This window comes from Oncorhynchus kisutch, unplaced genomic scaffold (assembly GCF_002021735.2).
Source record: "Oncorhynchus kisutch isolate 150728-3 unplaced genomic scaffold, Okis_V2 Okis05a-Okis16b_hom, whole genome shotgun sequence".
NCBI lineage: Eukaryota > Metazoa > Chordata > Actinopteri > Salmoniformes > Salmonidae > Oncorhynchus > Oncorhynchus kisutch.
In genome coordinates, this window is record NW_022261982.1 from 146,134 (window position 1) to 164,622 (window position 18,489).

The window sequence follows — 18,489 nt, forward strand, 5'->3', positions numbered from 1 at the left end:
AAAACCTCTGTCTCTGTTAAGCTCATATCATAGAGCATGTATAACTAGCTATATTGTTGAAGAATCAATGGGTATATGTAGCCTACGAGTAGAAATGACCAGTCAGCAGCCAGGAATACAATAACACATTGTTCCTTCATACCAAATGTGTAGTTAGCTGTCATTTCAGTCCCAAGTTAGCTTGCTGCCGTTAGCAAGTTCCATACTTACCAATCTACCAGCAACCAAACATCCAAACATTGTAATGTCCTTGGTTTACTTTATATTTCGGTCAAGATGACTGTCTTATACTTAATCGATAGCACCAGCTGAGTCCATTTCACAAAACTCCCGAGAAAGTTAGCTAGCTAACTCCAATGTTTTGTTACTTGTATATGTTCTGCTTCAGACCACGTGTATACGAGAACTTCCGGTTGAATTGACGTTTCAAAATAAAATCAACCAGAAAGAAAGTGATAAAATAGAACGATGTGATAGAACGCTTGCGTGGTTCTAATAGGTAGGCTGTTTGTTTAAGAAGAAAGAAAAAAACATACAAAAAGAAAGCGCCAGAAAAAACATATGTCTATAATCTAAGATCAATTGTATTGTGATGGGACTGCAGAAAAAATATGGAAGTATGAAGTATGAAAACAGAAATACTTAGTTCCGTGTAACCAACATAAGTGATACAATCCCGAAAGATCCATCCTATATCTCTCCCACAACTCTCCAGCCTTTACTTGCAGGTTTATATTTGGAATTGAAGGAGCATTCAGTAGGAGTCAGTCAAAGGCTTCATTGTGTGGCCTATAAACCCGAGGATCTGTTCAAATCACTGATGCATGGCTCGGAGGAGAATGTTAGGGTGAATGTGAGCTGCTCGTCAAGGTCTGTGACCTCTGAGTCTTCTATATTCTTGGTTGGTTTGGAATTAATCCACATTTTAAACAACTGCCATGGAAGTCATGAGAATTCACCTATTATTGGCTTATTGGTCATCTAAAATTGGGATATATTGGGAAATGTAACCTAGATTTGTTTCATTGAAGAGTATTGCATTTTATTGAAGCTGGTTGCACTGGGTTGAGCAATGTTTGTTGACATGTCAATATAGATTGAATAGCACCAATGCCTGCCACAATGAATCCATTATTGTCAGCGAGGCCATAGTCACCAATATCTAATAACTGTCACCAAAAGCTGCCAAGGTAAACCTACACCCCCCTAACTATGACTATGTGGACTTTTATAATCACACTCTATCAAACTCTATTGGTTTATACTAAAGCTTTCTCTTTCCATGAAGTCAAGCACTCCAGCATTCCAGTGATGTGATAGTTTAGAGTTGACATCATCCATTACAGACAAAATTGGATAACTGTGACTTGTGTCATGTGGCTCATCCTGTTCGGACTGGAGTTGTCCATTGTTGTCTTGCCTTCAGATCCGTTCTCTGAAGAAGACTGCAGAAGGCCCCTGATCCAACTGGAAGTTTACCATGTATGGATCCACATGGCCCACTAAGTGGACGAGGAATTACCTGAACTATGTGAGTAATCTGGATACAGTGTTAGCTCTATGTGTTAACATGTTCATGTTATTATCAGGCTTCAGACTACTACTGAATTCAGAAAATCTCTATACTCTGATCAATGGCTTGGGTCAATAGACAATAGACAGTTGTGCTATATTTGAGACAACTTCAAGCATATGGGTTGTCGAGACATTCATTCATATCCTTCATAGAGCCTTTATTCAATATATATTATGTGTGACATTGTTGTTGAAAAGTATGTCATACTCATATCGCAGACATATTTATATTATCTGCTTCTGCAATTAACTTATTAAAAAAGAAAAGTTAAACATTAAAGTATGACAATTAAACAACTGTATGTATTAGTGTAATTGAAAAATAAAGTTATTTTTATGCATTTACCATTATGAAAAGGTTATTTTGAATTCACAGAGTAGGTTTAGGCTAGGCTATGCTGAAGGTGTGAGTGTAGGATTATATATGCATGTTTGTAGCTAATACATGACACAGCACCGAGTTTGCTACGTTGTTGCACTCGTTTCCAGTATAAAGTGCAACGGGAGGGGCTTTGCGCGCGTCCTCTTCTAGCCAGGTAAATGATCTACAATACACGCTGTATCTGCACTACAATACAGTAACACAATCACCAAACTAAGTGCCCAGTGAAACACTGTCATGGGTTTCCGTGTGTTACTGTGGGGTGTCCCACAGCGGTGCTGTGAATTGTTACGATCATTCAAGTGCCCACTGCTTTTTTACTTGTATTATTACGTGTTATTATTGACCGTTATGTATATGTTTTATTTCTCTCTGCATTGTTGGGAAGGGTCCGTAAGTAATAATATCACAGTTAGTCTACACCTGTTGTTTATTTATTTATTTATTTATTTACCTTTATTTAACCAGGTAGGCAAGTTGAGAACAAGTTCTCATTTACAATTGCGACCTGGCCAAGATAAAGCAAAGCAGTTCGACAGATAAAACGACACAGAGTTACACATGGAGTAAAAACAAACATACAGTCAATAATGCAGTATAAACAAGTCTATATACAATGTGAGCAAATGAGGTGAGAAGGGAGGTAAAGGCAATGAATTTATGAAGCATGTGACGAATGAAATTCGATTTGTCCAAGAGCTGGGCGCAAAAGAAAGGCATTGCCAGAGACAGAGGTAACCGCAAGCAGTGCGACTGGACTTCAATCATGTGCACAGCTCTGCACTCTGCGCTCTCTGACATTATAGTGGCGTGTTGCCTAATAGAAACGTGAACCACGAACTTTTGCCCTCTCTGGGTGTTGTGAGAAACAAATAAAGAACCACAGAGAAGTGACCATGTTTTCGCAAAATCCGATAAGTAGCCTTACTAAATATGTTTCGAAGCCGTCAGTCGTGGGACAGGTTGAGGTTTGTATGGTTGAATGTCAGTCGCCTTGCGCTGTTAGGACAGCTGTACCAGACGGACAAACCGCAGACCATGAGAGGGTAGCAAATCAGGCTGATCTAAAGGTAAGAAGAAACCGGTCAGTTAGTGTTTAACTGTTTACATTTAAATGTATATTCCCATTTTAGATATACATGTATGGCCTTATACTGCTCACAAAAATTCTGAATTTATTTATAAATTCTGAATTGATGTATTTGAAATCTGTGAAAAAATTGTTTTGAGCCACGAAAGTCCGACCATGTTGTGTGTTCATATCACATCTATCCCTTGACCCGTTGGTTTGAGGTTACTACTGTACATAGAAAGCTCTCTCTCCGTTGACATTCCCATTAACAAACATGGAGTATCTTAGTATTTAACAGACAGTGTGAGCTGTGAGTTTCCTCATAGGACATACAGTACTGTAGGCTAATATACAGTACTGTAGGCTAATATACAGTACTGTAGGCTAATATACAGTACTGTAGGCTAATATACAGTAATGTAGGCTAATATACAGTACTGTAGGCTAATATACAGTACTGTAGGCTAATATACAGTAATGTAGGCTAATATACAGTAATGAAACAAATATTGTGAAAATGTATTGCCCACATGTGACACAAGGTCAGGAGTTCATATTGATCAGGTGAGGTGGTGTTAATTCTTATTGTATGGTAGACTGCAGTTTTACCATATTACAAAATGGCATCGGTGGTGTTCACAATGACTGCCAATGCACCGAATGCTCCCTGGCCTCTCCTCTCCTCCTCTTAGCCTGGGTGTCAGATCCAGATGAGCGTTGACTCTAAGCAGAGTCACATTGTTACCGTGTGAGCAGGGTTACTTATGGTCACGTGGGCCTGGAGCTTCTAGTAATCCATGGGTCTTTCAACACCTTTGTTTTACACCAGCAGTCTCTGGTCTATGTGCTCCATCCTCATACAGTGGATGACCAGAAGTACTGTACGTTCCCAGGGTGGGCCACTAACGATGTTGACACTGGAGAATTCATTGTGAAGCAGTGGTGACCTAACTTGTCCTCTGCTTCAAGCCTTTTTAAGGGGTGAACAAATCTAACTCAAGATTTCAAGGAGCTGATTGCAATCAGCTTTTTATGGCATCCAGTATTTAAAGGACTATAAAAAACCTTGCTGCTTCGACTTCTGAAAACACTGAGCCTACATATTACTGACATGATCAAGTATGTGCATCTCAATCTTTTCTCTCTCTCTTGCTCTCGTCCTCTACCTCTCTGACCCTCTCTTAAGGAGAAGATGTGTCCCTGTGAGGCCTGGTGTTCCCAGAAGCAGACCTATGAGAACCTGGCCTACGAGCCTGGGAGTCAGAGTGAGCTCTACCCCCAGCCTAAGGCCCTCTCCCGGGCTGTTTTCCAGCTCTCTGGCCTCACCCCCAAGTCCTCCATCCAGGCCATCGAGAGCCACGTCGCTAGCCTGAAGGGAGTGGTGTCTGTCAACTTCTCTGTGGCCAGTGGCCTGGCTCAGGTGGACTATCACGCATCATCTATCTCTACCAGGGAGTTATCTCTGGAGATCCAGGCCATGGGCTACGGCGTCGTGGATATGGCTGGGGAAGAGGTGACTAAGACCGGGGAGACGGAGGCCACAGAGTCCCTGACGAGGATCAGGGTGAAGGGAATGACATGCCAGTCCTGTGTGCGCTCCATCGAGGGACGGATAGGGACTCTGCCTGGGGTTCTGCACATCAAGGTGTCTCTGAGCGATCAAGAGGCAGTAGTACAATTTCAGCCCCACACAGTGACATCTGAGGAGGTAAAGGAACAGATTGAGAACATGGGATTTGGTGCGACTCTTACGAACAAAGACACAAGTATAGATTGTGGTCAAGGGGAGACACCTGTGTCATCCTCCATCTTGGATTCACTGACTCGGACGTCTGTCATTGGGATTGTAGGGATGACCTGTAATTCATGTGTCCAGTCCATAGAGGGCAAGATCTCTGAGATGACTGGGGTGTGTTCTATAGCGGTGTCATTAAAGGAGGAACGGGGGACCGTCACCTTTGACCCCAGTCTGACTCAGCCAGAGGAACTAAGGGCAGCCATTGAAGACATGGGATTTGATGCTTCACTCATAGGTATGCTTAATATGTTTATTTCACCTTAGAAATTGAACAAAAATTACAACTACACTTTTCTAATCAGACATTTCATTCATGTAATATGGGGAGGGTGGCTCAACTGAGTAGGTACATTGTTGTACAGAATGCAGAGAAATGGATTACTTCAACATTCCAAACTCACCAAATTGGCAGTCTCACAGCGGTGGGCATACAGTAATACTGCTTTCAATGGACAATGCTGTTCAAAGCATTCTATTTCCATCCAGCCTTGCTATTGGTGGAGAGTAGGCAGCATTTGCGCACAGGTCTCCTTGGAAACGAGACAAGTGTGCTTTCTAGTGTGGCATCAAGTGTTCTTGAATTACCCAGACTTGGGGCCAGTAAAACAAGCTTATAAACGGATTATGAACCAGTTTGGTTCTTTTATGTCACCCCCCCCTTACACTGAAAGCACTCTCTCTCCATCCATGCATAACCCATCCAACCAACGGTCTTGTTAATACACTGCTCAAAAAAATAAAGGGAACACTTAAACAACACAATGTAACTCCAAGTCAATCACACTTCTGTGAAATCAAACTGTCCACTTAGGAAGCAACACTGATTGACAATACATGTCACATGCTGTTGTGCAAATGGAATAGACAACAGGTGGAAATTATAGGCAATTAGCAAAACACCCCCAATAAAGGAGTGGTTCTGCAGGTGGTGACCACAGACCACTTCTCAGTTCCTATGCTTCCTGGCTGATGTTTTGGTCACTTTTGAATGCTGGCGGTGCTTTCACTCTAGTGTAAGCATGAGACGGAGTCTACAACCCACACAAGTGGCTCAGGTAGTGCAGCTCATCCAGAATGGCACATCAATGCGAGATGTGGCAAGAAGGTTTGCTGTGTCTGTCAGCGTAGTGTCCAGAGCATGGAGGCGCTACCAGGAGACAGGCCAGTACATCAGAAGACGTGGAGGAGGCCGTATGAGGGCAACAACCCAGCAGCAGGACCGCTACCTCCACCTTTGTGCAAGGAGGAGCAGGAGGAGCACTGCCAGAGCCCTGCAAAATGACCTCCAGCAGGCCACAAATGTGCATGTGTCTGCTCAAACGGTCAGAAACAGACTCCATGAGGGTGGTATGAGGGCCTGACGTCCACAGGTGGGGGTTGTGCTTACAGCCCAACACCGTGCAGGACGTTTGGCATTTGCCAGAGAACACCAAGAATGGCAAATTCGCCACTGGCGCCCTGTGCTCTTCACAGATGAAAGCAGGTTCACACTGAGCACATGTGACAGAGTCTGGAGACGCCGTGGAGAACGTTCTGCTGCCTGCAACATCCTCCAGCATGACCGGTTTGGCGGTGGGTCAGTCATGGTGTGGGGTGGCATTTCTTTGGGGGGCCGCACAGCCCTCCATGTCCTCGCCAGAGGTAGCCTGACTGCCATTAGGTACCGAGATGAGATCCTCAGACCCCTTGTGAGACCATATGCTGGTGCGGTTGGCCCTGGGTTCCTCCTAATGCAAGACAATGCTAGACCTCATGTGGCTGGAGTGTGTCAGCAGTTCCTGCAAGAGGAAGGCATTGATGCTATGGACTGGCCCGCCCGTTCCCCAGACCTGAATCCAATTGAGCACATTTGGGACATCATGTCTCGCTCCATCCACCAACGCCACGTTGCACCACAGACTGTCCAGGAGTTGGCTGATGCTTTAGTCCACGTCTGGGAGGAGATCCCTCAGGAGACCATCCTCCACCTCATCAGGAGCATGCCCAGGCATTGTAGGGAGGTCATACAGGCACGCGGAGGCCACACACACTACTGAGCCTCATTTTGACTTGTTTTAACGATAGTTGGATCAGCCTGTAGTGTGGTTTTCCACTTTAATTTTGAGTGTGACTCCAAATCCAGACCTCCATGGGTTGATAAATTTGATTTCCATTGATAATTTTTGTGTGATTTTGTTGTCAGCACATTCAACTATGTAAAGAAAAAAGTATTTAATAAGAATATTTAATTCATTCAGATCTAGGATGTGTTATTTTAGTGTTCCCTTTATTTTTTTGAGCAGTGTATGTTGTGTTCTTTTCTCCTGAAGAATCTGGTTCTGCAGAAACTCTACTAACCCCTCCCCTTCAAAGACGAAAGACTCCCCTTTCCCCCCACTCCCCCAGAATGGCTCACAGTAGCTTTGGCTCTACCAAGGCTTCCATTAACGGTAGCTCTGGCTCTACCAAGATGGCCACTGCTGGTGAGGAGGGGAAGGTTCAGAAGTGCTTCATCCGTGTGACAGGCATGACCTGTGCCTCCTGTGTGGCCAACATTGAGAGGAACTTAGTCAAACACAGAGGTGGGTGATGTTATCCTTTAGGTCACTGTCATTTCCCATAGAGTCACTAAGCAGAACGCTTGACCTGGCAGTACAGTTTCTATCATGAGGATAAACAAGTATTTTGTGGTGATGCCACTTTCCCTGGTTAGGGGTTAACTGCACAACATTGTGTGTTCCAGGTGTCATCTCAGTGCTGGTTGCCCTCATGGCTGGTAAGGCGGAGGTGAAGTATGACCCTGGTATTGTTGATGCCAAGCGGATAACACAGCTCATAGAGGGTCTAGGCTTCGGTGCCACACTGATAGAGGACAATGCTGTTATGGATGGGAAACTGGACCTCTCTGTGAGTCCTCTCATTGGCTGAGAGAACATGGAGAAAGAAGAAATACATTTCTATGCTTGGCTAAATACATTTCTATGCTTGGCTAAATACATTTCTATGCTTGGCTAAATACATTTTCTTTGATGTTTAGTGCAGTACTACATTGGGCCAACGTGTTGTCTGGTACAGCTGCATTAAGTTTAAATTAGTTTTGCTCATCTCATGTGTAGGTAACTGGGATGACATGTGCGTCATGTGTCCATAACATTGAGTCCAAACTCACCAGGACCAAAGGGATTCTAGAAGCCTCAGTTGCACTGGCAACCAATAAAGCCCAGATCAAGTTTGACCCAGAAGTGCTTGGAGCTCGTGACATCATCAGAGTGATTGAGGTAGCTAGCTATAAGTTTACTTTGCTGTCATGTCTCTTTAAATTTGGTTGCTACATTTGTTTTTCCATCACCAACATCTTGTAATTGTTTTGATCACCTATATATTCACATTGTGCAATTACAGTGTTGGTACATATTCTTACCCATATTTACAACTGTAGTAACTCTGTCTGTTCTAGGGGCTGGGCTTTGGGGCGTCTCTAATGAAAGCTGAAGGCTTTGGGAACAACCTGGATCATGGGGAAGAGATTCAACAGTACGTATCTATTTTGGTCGTCTGTCGATTTTGACTTGAGATACGTGTTTTTGGATCAACCTTGAATTGTTTTAACACACTCTCCTCTCTGCATATGCGTCCTGTGTGTGTGTGTGTGTTCCAGGTGGAAGAACTCGTTCCTGTTCAGTCTGGTGTTTGGGGTGCCAGTCATGGGCTTGATGATCTACATGATGGTGATGGACAGTCAGCACGAGGAACACGGTGGCTCTATGCCCGAGGAGCAGAACCTTCTCCCAGGCCTCTCCCTCCTCAACCTGGCCTTCTTCCTGCTCTGTAACACCTGTCCAGGTATAGTAAGACCCTACCTAGCCCTGCTACTGGCTCAGTCTCAGTACTGTAGATGTGTCTGTGACCCCCAGATACTATAGGACCCTACCAAGCCCTGATACTGGCTCAGTCTCAGTACTGTGAATGTGTCTTTGACCCCCAGATACAATAGGACCCTACCAAGCCTTGATACTGGCTCAGTCTCAGTACTGTAGATGTGTCTGTGACCCCCAGATACTATAGGACCCTACCAAGCCCTGATACTGGCTCAGTCTCAGTACTGTAGATGTGTCTTTGACCCCCAGATACAATAGGACCCTACCAAGCCCTGATACTGGCTCAGTCTCAGTACTGTAGATGTGTCTGTGACCCCCAGATACTATAGGACACTACCAAGCCCTGATACTGGCTCAGTCTCAGTACTGTAGATGTGTCTGTGACCCCCAGATACTATAGGATCCTACCAAGCCCTGCTACTGGCTCAGTCTCAGTACTGTAGATGTGTATTTGACCCCCAGATACTATAGGACCCTACCAAGCCCTGCTACTGGCTCAGTCTCAGTACTGTAGATGTGTCTGTGACCCCCAGATACTATAGGACCCTACCAAGCCCTGCTACTGGCTCAGTCTCAGTACTGTAGATGTGTCTGTGACCCCAGATACTATAGGACCCTACCAAGCCCTGATACTGGCTCAGTCTCAGTACTGTAGATGTGTCTTTGACCCCCAGATACAATAGGACCCTACCAAGCCCTGATACTGGCTCAGTCTCAGTACTGTAGATGTGTCTGTGACCCCCAGATACTATAGGACCCTACCAAGCCCTGATACTGCTTATCTACTGTATGTCGCAGTCCATTATATAATAACTGTACGTCACATTTCTCTCTCTCTCTCTTCATACCTCTCTTTTTCAATCTCTCTGTCTCTCTCTCTTCATACCTCTCTTTCTCAATCTTTCTCTGTCTCTCGCTCTCTCTCTTTATACCTCTCTTTCTCAATCTCTCTCTGTCTCTTGCTCTCTCTCTCCTCTTCTTTCCCTCCCCCATATCCTACTCCTCCATCAGATCTTCGGGGGTCGTTATTTCTACATCCAGGCGTACCGCTCGTTGAGACACCGCACGGCTAACATGGACGTCCTCATCGTCCTGGCAACCTCCATCGCCTACATCTACTCAGTTGTGGTCCTCATTGTGGCGATGGCAGAGAGAGCCAATCAGAGCCCTGTCACCTTCTTTGACACCCCGCCCATGCTCTTCGTCTTCATCGCCCTGGGCCGGTGGCTGGAGCACATAGCAAAGGTATGGCTTTTCTACCCTACTCTATTCTACTCTACTCTATTCTATTATGCTATATTCTACTCTATTCCATTCTATTATATTCTACTCAATTGTATTCTACTCTACTCTATTCTACTCTATTATTTTCTACTCTATTGTACTCTATTCCATTCTACACTACTGTACTCTATTCCATTATACTCTATACTCTAATCTCCTACGATTAGTTATGCGGGTTGCATTCCACTTTCCTTTACCTGGACCACAGCTAAAGTCCTTTTGGTTGGAAGTACTTCTGCTCTCAGCTTTATGGATGGTGGATCACCAGGGGGTTATTCTAGGTCATATCTGATCAGTTTTTGTGGCATTTATGGTTATATGATTGTGTTATTATGGTGTCAGTGTGGGAAAGCAATCACCAGACTACAGGCTAAAGACTTATGCTGAGGTCGGCTGGTAATTCCCAGGTTTAATCAACACCCACTCACGTCATTGTCTCAGTGTTTCCTGTTCCTGTTCTGCAGAGCAAGACATCTGAAGCACTGGCCAAGCTGATGTCACTGCAGGCTACTGATGCCACTGTGGTCACGTTAGGTCCTGACCACTCCATCCTCAGGTGAACCTAAACCCAGCTTCATTTTCCCACAGTGAACACTTGTGGAAAAATATGTTTATTTTATGTGATGTTTATTTTTATATTGGCCTCATATAATCAAACCTGCCTTAGCCATGATTTCTTTACAATCTGTTAATAGCTGTGTCCATAAACTATTCTGAGAATATTTCACCACAATAAATCAGTACTGTGTCTGTGTTGTGTGCGTACATGCGTGTGTGTGTGTCAGTGAGGAGCAGGTGTCGGTGGAGCTGGTCCAGAGAGGAGACATAGTGAAGGTGGTGCCTGGGGGAAAGTTCCCCGTGGATGGGAAGGTGATCGAGGGAAGCTCCATGGCAGATGAGTCCCTCATCACAGGTAAGAACCGTTTTGTTGGGGAGCCAATGGGCCATAGAGGTTTACTGTCATTATGGTCCTTTTGTGGTCTATTGGTGATTGACTGTGTTGTAGTGAAGGGTAAAGGCATGTAAATGCACCTTTTTTATTTAATAGTAGCAAAATACCACTACATGACCCACCTAGTGTGGAGAAATGCATTGAAAATATAGGTAGCATGACTCTATTCACCGCTAACGACGATCGTTGTCATTGTGGTCATTTAGTAGTCTGTATCGGTGGTTGCTGGTAGTCATTGTGGTCATTTAGTAGTCTGTATCGGTGGTTGCTGGTAGTCATTGTGGTCATTTAGTAGTCTGTATCGGTGGTTGCTGGTAGTCATTGTGGTCATTTAGTAGTCTGTATCGGTGGTTGCTGGTAGTCATTGTGGTCATTTAGTAGTCTGTATCGGTGGTTGCTGGTAGTCATTATGGTTCTTTGGTGGTCTACCATGGTTGATGGGGTGGTCAATGTTCTCTCTGTGGTCAGGTGAGCCCATGCCTGTGAGTAAGAAGCCCGGCAGTTCAGTGATAGCTGGCTCCATCAACGCCCACGGATCTCTACTGGTGCAGGCCACCCACGTAGGAGCAGACACCACCCTCTGTCAGATAGTCAAGCTAGTGGAGGAGGCACAGACATCCAAGGTAAACAAACCACTTTATGGCCAAGGTCAAGATGGGACGTCTTTGATTGTAGGCTACAATTACCTGTGTAAGATTACATTTAAGACAATTATATTTTCTAAGTATCTGAAACATCTCTTGTTGGACCAGGCCCCCATCCAGCAGTTTGCAGACAGACTGAGTGGCTACTTTGTACCCTTCATAGTCATTGCCTCAGTGCTAACACTGCTGGTCTGGCTGGTGATCGGCTTTGTCAACTTCCATGTTGTGAAGGAGTACTTTCCTGTGAGTAACCACAAGAGCTTATCAAACTCAGAACAAAGCCTTATGGCATTGATGTACTTTCTGAATGAAAAGATCCGTTCTGAATCATAGTGTTTGTGTGTGTGTTTCTGTTTGTGTGTTTCAACCTCACAGGGTTACGATGAGAACATCCCCAAGACAGATGTTATTGTCCGCTTCGCCTTCCAGGCCTCCATCACAGTCCTATCCATCGCCTGCCCCTGCTCTCTGGGCCTGGCGACCCCGACAGCTGTCATGGTGGGCACGGGGGTCGGAGCCCAGAACGGCATCCTCATCAAGGGAGGGGAACCGCTGGAGATGGCCCACAAGGCAATGCACCTCTATTTACTACCTCCCAACCCGTAAACGTCCAGTGTTTTCCAAACTGTATTGTGGGCCGGGTACAGGGTAGAGTCGGTTATGGTGAATTAGTGTGAAGCTGTACATGTATGACAGGCATTTTCCACTGCTCTAACCCTAAAAGCCACAGCTAAAGCTACCAGCAGTAACACAGAAGGAAAATGACAGTGTTTTCCACTCCCTCCTTTCCTCCCATTCAGATCGGTGCAGTGATGTTTGATAAGACGGGCACCATCACTAACGGTGTCCCGCGGGTGACCAGGGTGTTGGTGCTGTGGGAGAGGGCACGGCTGCCCCTGCGTAAGGTCCTGGCACTGGTGGGCACAGCAGAGGCCAGCAGTGAACACCCACTGGGGATGGCTGTGGCCAAGCACTGCAAAGAGGTGAGGGTATTTCATTGATATCTACCAGGTATCTGTGCTTTAGCCACTGTATAAACACAGACAAGGTCATTCTATCCACTTTACCCTGGAATTATTCTCCAGGTCGTTGATATAAATGAGAATGAATGTTCACAGTCAACTTACCTAGTGAAGAATGGGCTCAATATAATGAAATAAATAACTAGTGTGAGCGAGCGCCTGTCCGTATGTATATCAGGAGCTGGAGACAGATGTTCTGGGTTCCTGTAAGGACTTCCAGTCGGTGCCAGGCTGTGGGATCAGCTGTAAGGTGTCTAACATTGAGGAGGTACTGCTGGAGGGTGACCAGGACTCCTGTCATACCCAAGTCACACTGCAGGGGGCCACGACTGATGAGAGCAGCCTGATCGGTGATACTGTGTCAGTGTCAGGTCAGTGTTGCTTTACAACATCACAGTTTTTACCCCTTTACTTGGTGGTTGTACTCATGATGTACAGTACCAATCAAAAGTTTGGACACACCTACTTATTCAAGGGTTTTTCTTTATTTTTACTATTTTCTGCATTGTAGAATAATAGTGAAGACATCAAAACTATGAAATAACACATATGGAATCATGTAGTAACCAAAAAAGTGTTAAACAAATCAAAATATATTTTATATTCTTCAAAGTAGCCACCCTTTGCCTGGATGGCAGCTTTTCACACTCTCGGCATTCACTCAACCAGCTTCATGAGGAATGCTTTTCTAACAGTCTTGAAGTAGTTCCCACGCATGCTGAGCACATGTTGGCTGCTTTTCCTTCACTCTGCGGTTCAACTAATCCCAAACCATCTCAATTGGGTTGAGGTCGGGTGATTGTGGAGGCCAGGTCATCTGATGCATACTCCATCACTCTCCTTCTTGGTCAAAAAGCCACTTACTGCCTGGAGGTGTGTTTTGGGTCATTTTCCTGTTATAAAAGAAATGACAGTCCCACTAAGCTCAAGCCAGATGGGATGGCGTATCGGTGCAGAATTATGTGGTAGCCATGCTGCTTAAGTGTGCCTTGAATTCTAAATAAATCACTGACAGTGTCACCAGCGAAAGCACCATCACACCACCTCCTCCATGCTTCACGGTGGGAACCACACATATGGAGATCATCTGTTCACCGACTCTGCATCTCACAAAGACCAGATCAGGGTGTGACAGGTGGACTGTCGTTTCTCTTATTTGAGCTGTTCTTGCCATAATATCTTCTGTATACCACATCGTCACAACACAACTGATTGGCTCAAACGCATTAAGAAGGAAAGAAATTCCACAAATTAACTTTTAAGAAGGCACACCTGTTAATTGACATGCATTCCTCATGAAGCTGGTTGAGAGAATGCCAAGAGTGTGCAAAGCTGTCATCAAGGCAAAGGGTGGCTACTTTGAAGAATCTCAAATATAAAATATATTTTGATTTGTTTTAAACTTTTTTGGTTACTACATGATTCTATATGTGTTATTTCATAGTTTTGATGTCTTCACTATTATTCTACAATGTAGAAGGTTTCTAGCCTTGAAGTCCACTCCATTGCTAATGGTGTTTTGTGTGTTGTCCAGGTGCCTCAGCTAGCCCCTCCTATTCGGTCCTGATCGGGAACAGAGAGTGGATAAGGCGGAACGGGCTTCATGTAGGAGCTGACGTGGATGACGCCATGTCCAGCCACGAGACCAAGGGCCAGACAGCCATCCTGGTAGCTATAGATGGTACAGTCTCAGTCCATTTACAGACAATTACATTTGAGTAATTTAGCAGACACTGTTATCCAGAGAGACTTACAGTTAGTGCATTCATGATAGCTAGGTGGGACAACCACATACATATCAGTCAGAGTAAGTACATTTTTCCTCATTAAAGTATCTGTCAGCAGAGTCAGTGCTGGTAAGTGGAAAAAGTCAAGTGCGAGTGTTAGTTCACAAAACTAACAGAAGGTGGTTTTTTTTTTTTGGGGGGGGGGGGTCCAACAGAGGAAAAGCCTTCACATCCCACTGGGTCAGGTTATGGACACATATTGTAATAGTCCTGAACTGTCTCTCAACAGTGGTCTATCTATGAACCTCAGGACTGTGTCCTACTCCAACAGTGGTCTATCTATGAACCTCAGGACTGTGTCCTACTCCAACAGTGGTTTATCTATGACCCTCAGGACTGTGTCCTACTCCAACAGTGGTTTATCTATGACCCTCAGGACTGTGTCCTACTCCAACAGTGGTTTATCTATGACCCTCAGGACTGTGTCCTACTCCAACAGTGGTTTATCTATGACCCTCAGGACTGTGTCCTACTCCAACAGTGGTTTATCTATGACCCTCAGGACTGTGTCCTACTCCAACAGTGGTTTATCTATGACCCTCAGGACTGTGTCCTACTCCAACAGTGGTTTATCTATGAGGTACATACATTGAACAAGGGATATGTGTCAATCCCCTGCGTCAACCTCACCGTTCTGTGTCGGGGACATGTTCCATCTCCTCTTCCTATGCCCTAGGTGTACTGTGTGCCATGCTGGCCATAGCAGACACAGTGAAGACCGAGTCTGCCCTGGCTGTCCATACTTTACTCAGCATGGGGATAGAGGTGGTCATGATCACTGGGGACAACAGACGTACTGCTAAGGCTATAGCCACACAGGTAAGAGAAAGATAGAGACCGCACGCATGCATGTGCAGCACAGGGGGATGTGGGAAACTCCTCAGCCTGAAGGGTCGCCACTTGTGCCGCCAAATTGTACATTTTATGGTGGTGCCGACTGGTAAGACTCTTTGGGAGGGCCGTCACGTGTGCTAGCAAGACAGAGGTTCTGGGTTCGAGTCTTGGTGTGAGCTGAATCAGGAGGAAGTGGTACTTGCTAAGCAAGCAGCGTGGTGTTCATTACACACACACACGTCTGAATTGTGTCTCTGTCCCTCCTCCAGGTGGGCATCAGGAAGGTATTTGCGGAGGTGCTGCCGTCCCACAAGGTGGCCAAGGTGCAGGAGCTGCAGGAGAGGGGTCTGAGGGTGGCCATGGTGGGTGACGGGGTCAACGACTCGCCCGCCCTCGCCCGCGCCGACGTGGGCATCGCCATAGGGACGGGCACAGACGTGGCCATAGAGGCAGCTGACGTGGTGCTGATCAGGGTGAGGAGCAGTGTGGGGTGGGGTGTGGTTGGGATGTTAACTACATCCTGGTCTCCTGGGTGTATTTTCTGTCCCAAAGGAACTTCAGTTATTTGAGTTTTTTTTTCTTCTCCTTTCTACGTAGAATGATCTGTTAGACGTGGTGGCCTGTATTGAGCTGTCCAAGAAGACTGTTCAGAGGATACGCATCAACTTTGTCTTCGCTCTCATCTACAACCTGGTAGGGATTCCCATCGCCGCAGGTCAGTAACAAATCATATTTTATTGGTCGCATACACATATTTAGCAAATGTTATTGCGAGTGTAGCAAAATGCCTGTGATCCTAGCACCAACAGTGCAGTTGTGTGTGTAGTAAAGCTGGGTTGCACTGTACCCATCCAGGTGTGTTTCTGCCCGCTGGTCTGGTCCTACAGCCATGGATGGGTTCAGCAGCTATGGCAGCTTCCTCTGTGTCTGTGGTCATCTCTTCCCTGCTGTTAAAACTGTGAGTGTATGCTTCTGCCTCTCTGTCTGTCCGTCCTTCCATCTATCTCTCTGTCTGTTGGGGATTTTGCTGTGTAATCTCAATCTCTTCACTGTAAACTCGGTCCATTGAGAAGCGTTTCCATAGTAACCTGAGTAAAGTAGCGTGTGCCTGTAGAACAGCCCAGGGCACCATGTCCAGAGTGTCTCTGTTGCAGCAGCCCACTCACTGAACACTACACAGACTGAACACAGTGCACTTTGACCTCTCAGCTGTATCTAGTTCACTATTTGGAACCACTCCAACTCCCTCCTTTATTTATGGAAAACAGTGTAAATGTCTCAATCTTTCTCTCCTTTTCTGTTCCTTATATGCCACATGTTTTCATGTTATGTTTGTCTTACTCACTCACACGTTATTCTGCCTATATTAACACGCCACAAGTCTCTGTCTCTACACTTTTCTCCCCATCCTCCTCATACTCTCGTTTACTCGTTCAAATATTTTTTATTGAACACGCACCAGAATGGTGTATAGGTATAAAAGACAAGTCTGCAATTCTTATTTAAACATAAAAGAGCAGACAGGAACAACAAGACCCAGAGTTCTGGGTACAAAACAAATAATACAAACCAAGACCTACAGAACAAGGAGGTGTAGAAAGACAGGGGGTAGATGTCACCCCCTTATTCCCCCCTATTCCCCTCCCAACTGCTCGGGTGGCGGGGCCAGCACATGCTGCCTAAAGGTAGATTAAAATATTAGAATTGAGAGTGTGTTAAAATGTACAAATCCACAGCGCCAACTGGTCCAAGTAGGAGAGGAAAGGCTGACAGATTTGATCAAATGTTAGAATATATCTCATTCTTTGTAAGTGTACAGTATTTGCCAATTCGCTAAGCCATAATTTGGTAGAGGGAGCTTCCCTCCTTTTGCTCTCTCTCTTACTAAAACTGACCTCAGTCCTCTCCTGCTTCTGCCTGCTCCAGGTATAAAAAGACGTCAATCGAGACGTATGAGTTCCGGGCCCAGGGGAACATGAAGAGCCTGAGCCCCAGCCAGGTGAGCACCCACGTGGGTCTGGACGACCGGCGACGCACCCCTCCCTCCCTCCGCGGCGCCTGGGAGCGCCTGAGCCAGGGCAGCCGCCTCTCCCTGCCCATCTCCCTCTCCAGCCAGCCGGCCAGCCGAGGTCCATCCACCCCCTCTCTCCAGGACCGCTGCTCCCTGCTGGACCACGAGAAGGAAGTGGGCCTCGTAGTGTAGCAAGGTGCCAGGTAGAGGACATTATGTCGAAAGGGAAACTGCCTGTCCTATGGAAACCATCTGATGGAAAGGTCCAAGGGAAACTGTCCACATTCCTTAGTCTCATCCTCTTCATGTCAATTAGATGTATTTTAATATTTGACTGAACGATAACTGAGAAATAAATCAATACCTAGAAATTAATCATTCACAAAGTTACTTTCTTTAAATCTTTCAAGACACTTTTTATCACAAGCGGTTAAACAATATGGCTTTTCAGTTTACATTATGAGGAAATGTTATTCATTGTGAACTTTTTTTCGGGGGATTGTCATGTGTGGTTTGCCCACCTATTGTCTGTTTTGAGTGTGTTCTAATGGTTCATTTGTCCCTGTAGTCCAAATATATTTCAGTAAAATCCACCAAGGTTTCTGCTTTGTACTTCCCTTGACTTGCTTGCGTAGCCCATCTCATTAAGCTTTTACAAAACATCTCCATCAAAATGTACATGTAGGCCTGTAAGTAGGCCATAGGTGTATAATCACCTTCTAAATGAAAAGCATTGTGTTTGTAGAACCTCATCAGAAAGACTTTTACTACATCTTCAGAGCTAAAGATACACATCATTCTGTGTCCGTGAGAGAATGGATCATTCATGTTGCATGACCTCTCATGTCTTCACACTAGTGGTAGTAGATGGTGAGGACAGGGAATAGGTTACACCCCTGAAGTAGTCCCCTAGGGTGCATCTCAATAGTCTGCAGTGACTTCAACTGTCTGTCATTTGACATGCACGAGAGAACGGCAATTAATTTGGATTCCTTATAAGATGTTATTTTCCCCCTCATCTTTACAAAGTTCAGGGTAAGGGAGTGGGGTTACCAATCACTGTCTACGTTGCTTGATAAAGAGGTCCACAAAATGCACTCCTCTTTCATTCAGTAAACTGAGAAGACTTGTTCTGCTATTAAACTTGTATGTCTATTTCTAAATTATGTTACATAACTGTTTTAACTGGTGGGTGGGCAGCTGTGGGGGTGGGGGCAGCTGTGGGTGGTGGGCAGCTGTAGGTAACCTGCGAGATGAAAAAACAGGATTTT

The 18,489-nt window shown here is 45.3% G+C and overlaps 2 protein-coding genes across 2 annotated transcripts in view; one reads left to right on the forward strand and one right to left on the reverse strand.

Moving 5' to 3' along the window:
• The window catches only part of hikeshi (heat shock protein nuclear import factor hikeshi), a 6,131-nt gene extending 5,716 nt beyond the window's left edge, over positions 1-415 (reverse strand). The window contains exon 1 of the mRNA XM_020470524.2: positions 211-415. Coding sequence (XP_020326113.2) covers positions 211-240 — 30 coding nt within the window. The 5' untranslated portion in view covers positions 241-415. The remainder of the gene's footprint in view (positions 1-210) is intronic.
• Positions 1-17,811, forward strand: part of atp7b (ATPase copper transporting beta) — a 17,964-nt gene extending 153 nt beyond the window's left edge. Inside the window, 22 exon segments of the mRNA XM_031813512.1 lie at positions 1,427-1,531; positions 4,216-5,062; positions 7,137-7,388; positions 7,550-7,713; positions 7,923-8,084; positions 8,264-8,340; positions 8,465-8,636; positions 8,638-8,649; positions 9,696-9,929; positions 10,433-10,524; positions 10,754-10,881; positions 11,389-11,543; positions 11,673-11,807; positions 11,940-12,134; positions 12,365-12,547; positions 12,765-12,957; positions 14,121-14,267; positions 15,050-15,192; positions 15,477-15,680; positions 15,805-15,922; positions 16,063-16,165; positions 17,134-17,811. Of these exon segments, the coding sequence (XP_031669372.1) occupies positions 1,481-1,531; positions 4,216-5,062; positions 7,137-7,388; positions 7,550-7,713; positions 7,923-8,084; positions 8,264-8,340; positions 8,465-8,636; positions 8,638-8,649; positions 9,696-9,929; positions 10,433-10,524; positions 10,754-10,881; positions 11,389-11,543; positions 11,673-11,807; positions 11,940-12,134; positions 12,365-12,547; positions 12,765-12,957; positions 14,121-14,267; positions 15,050-15,192; positions 15,477-15,680; positions 15,805-15,922; positions 16,063-16,165; positions 17,134-17,410 (4,044 nt within the window). The 5' untranslated portion in view covers positions 1,427-1,480 and the 3' untranslated portion in view covers positions 17,411-17,811.
• The last annotated feature ends 678 nt before the right edge of the window (positions 17,812-18,489 follow it).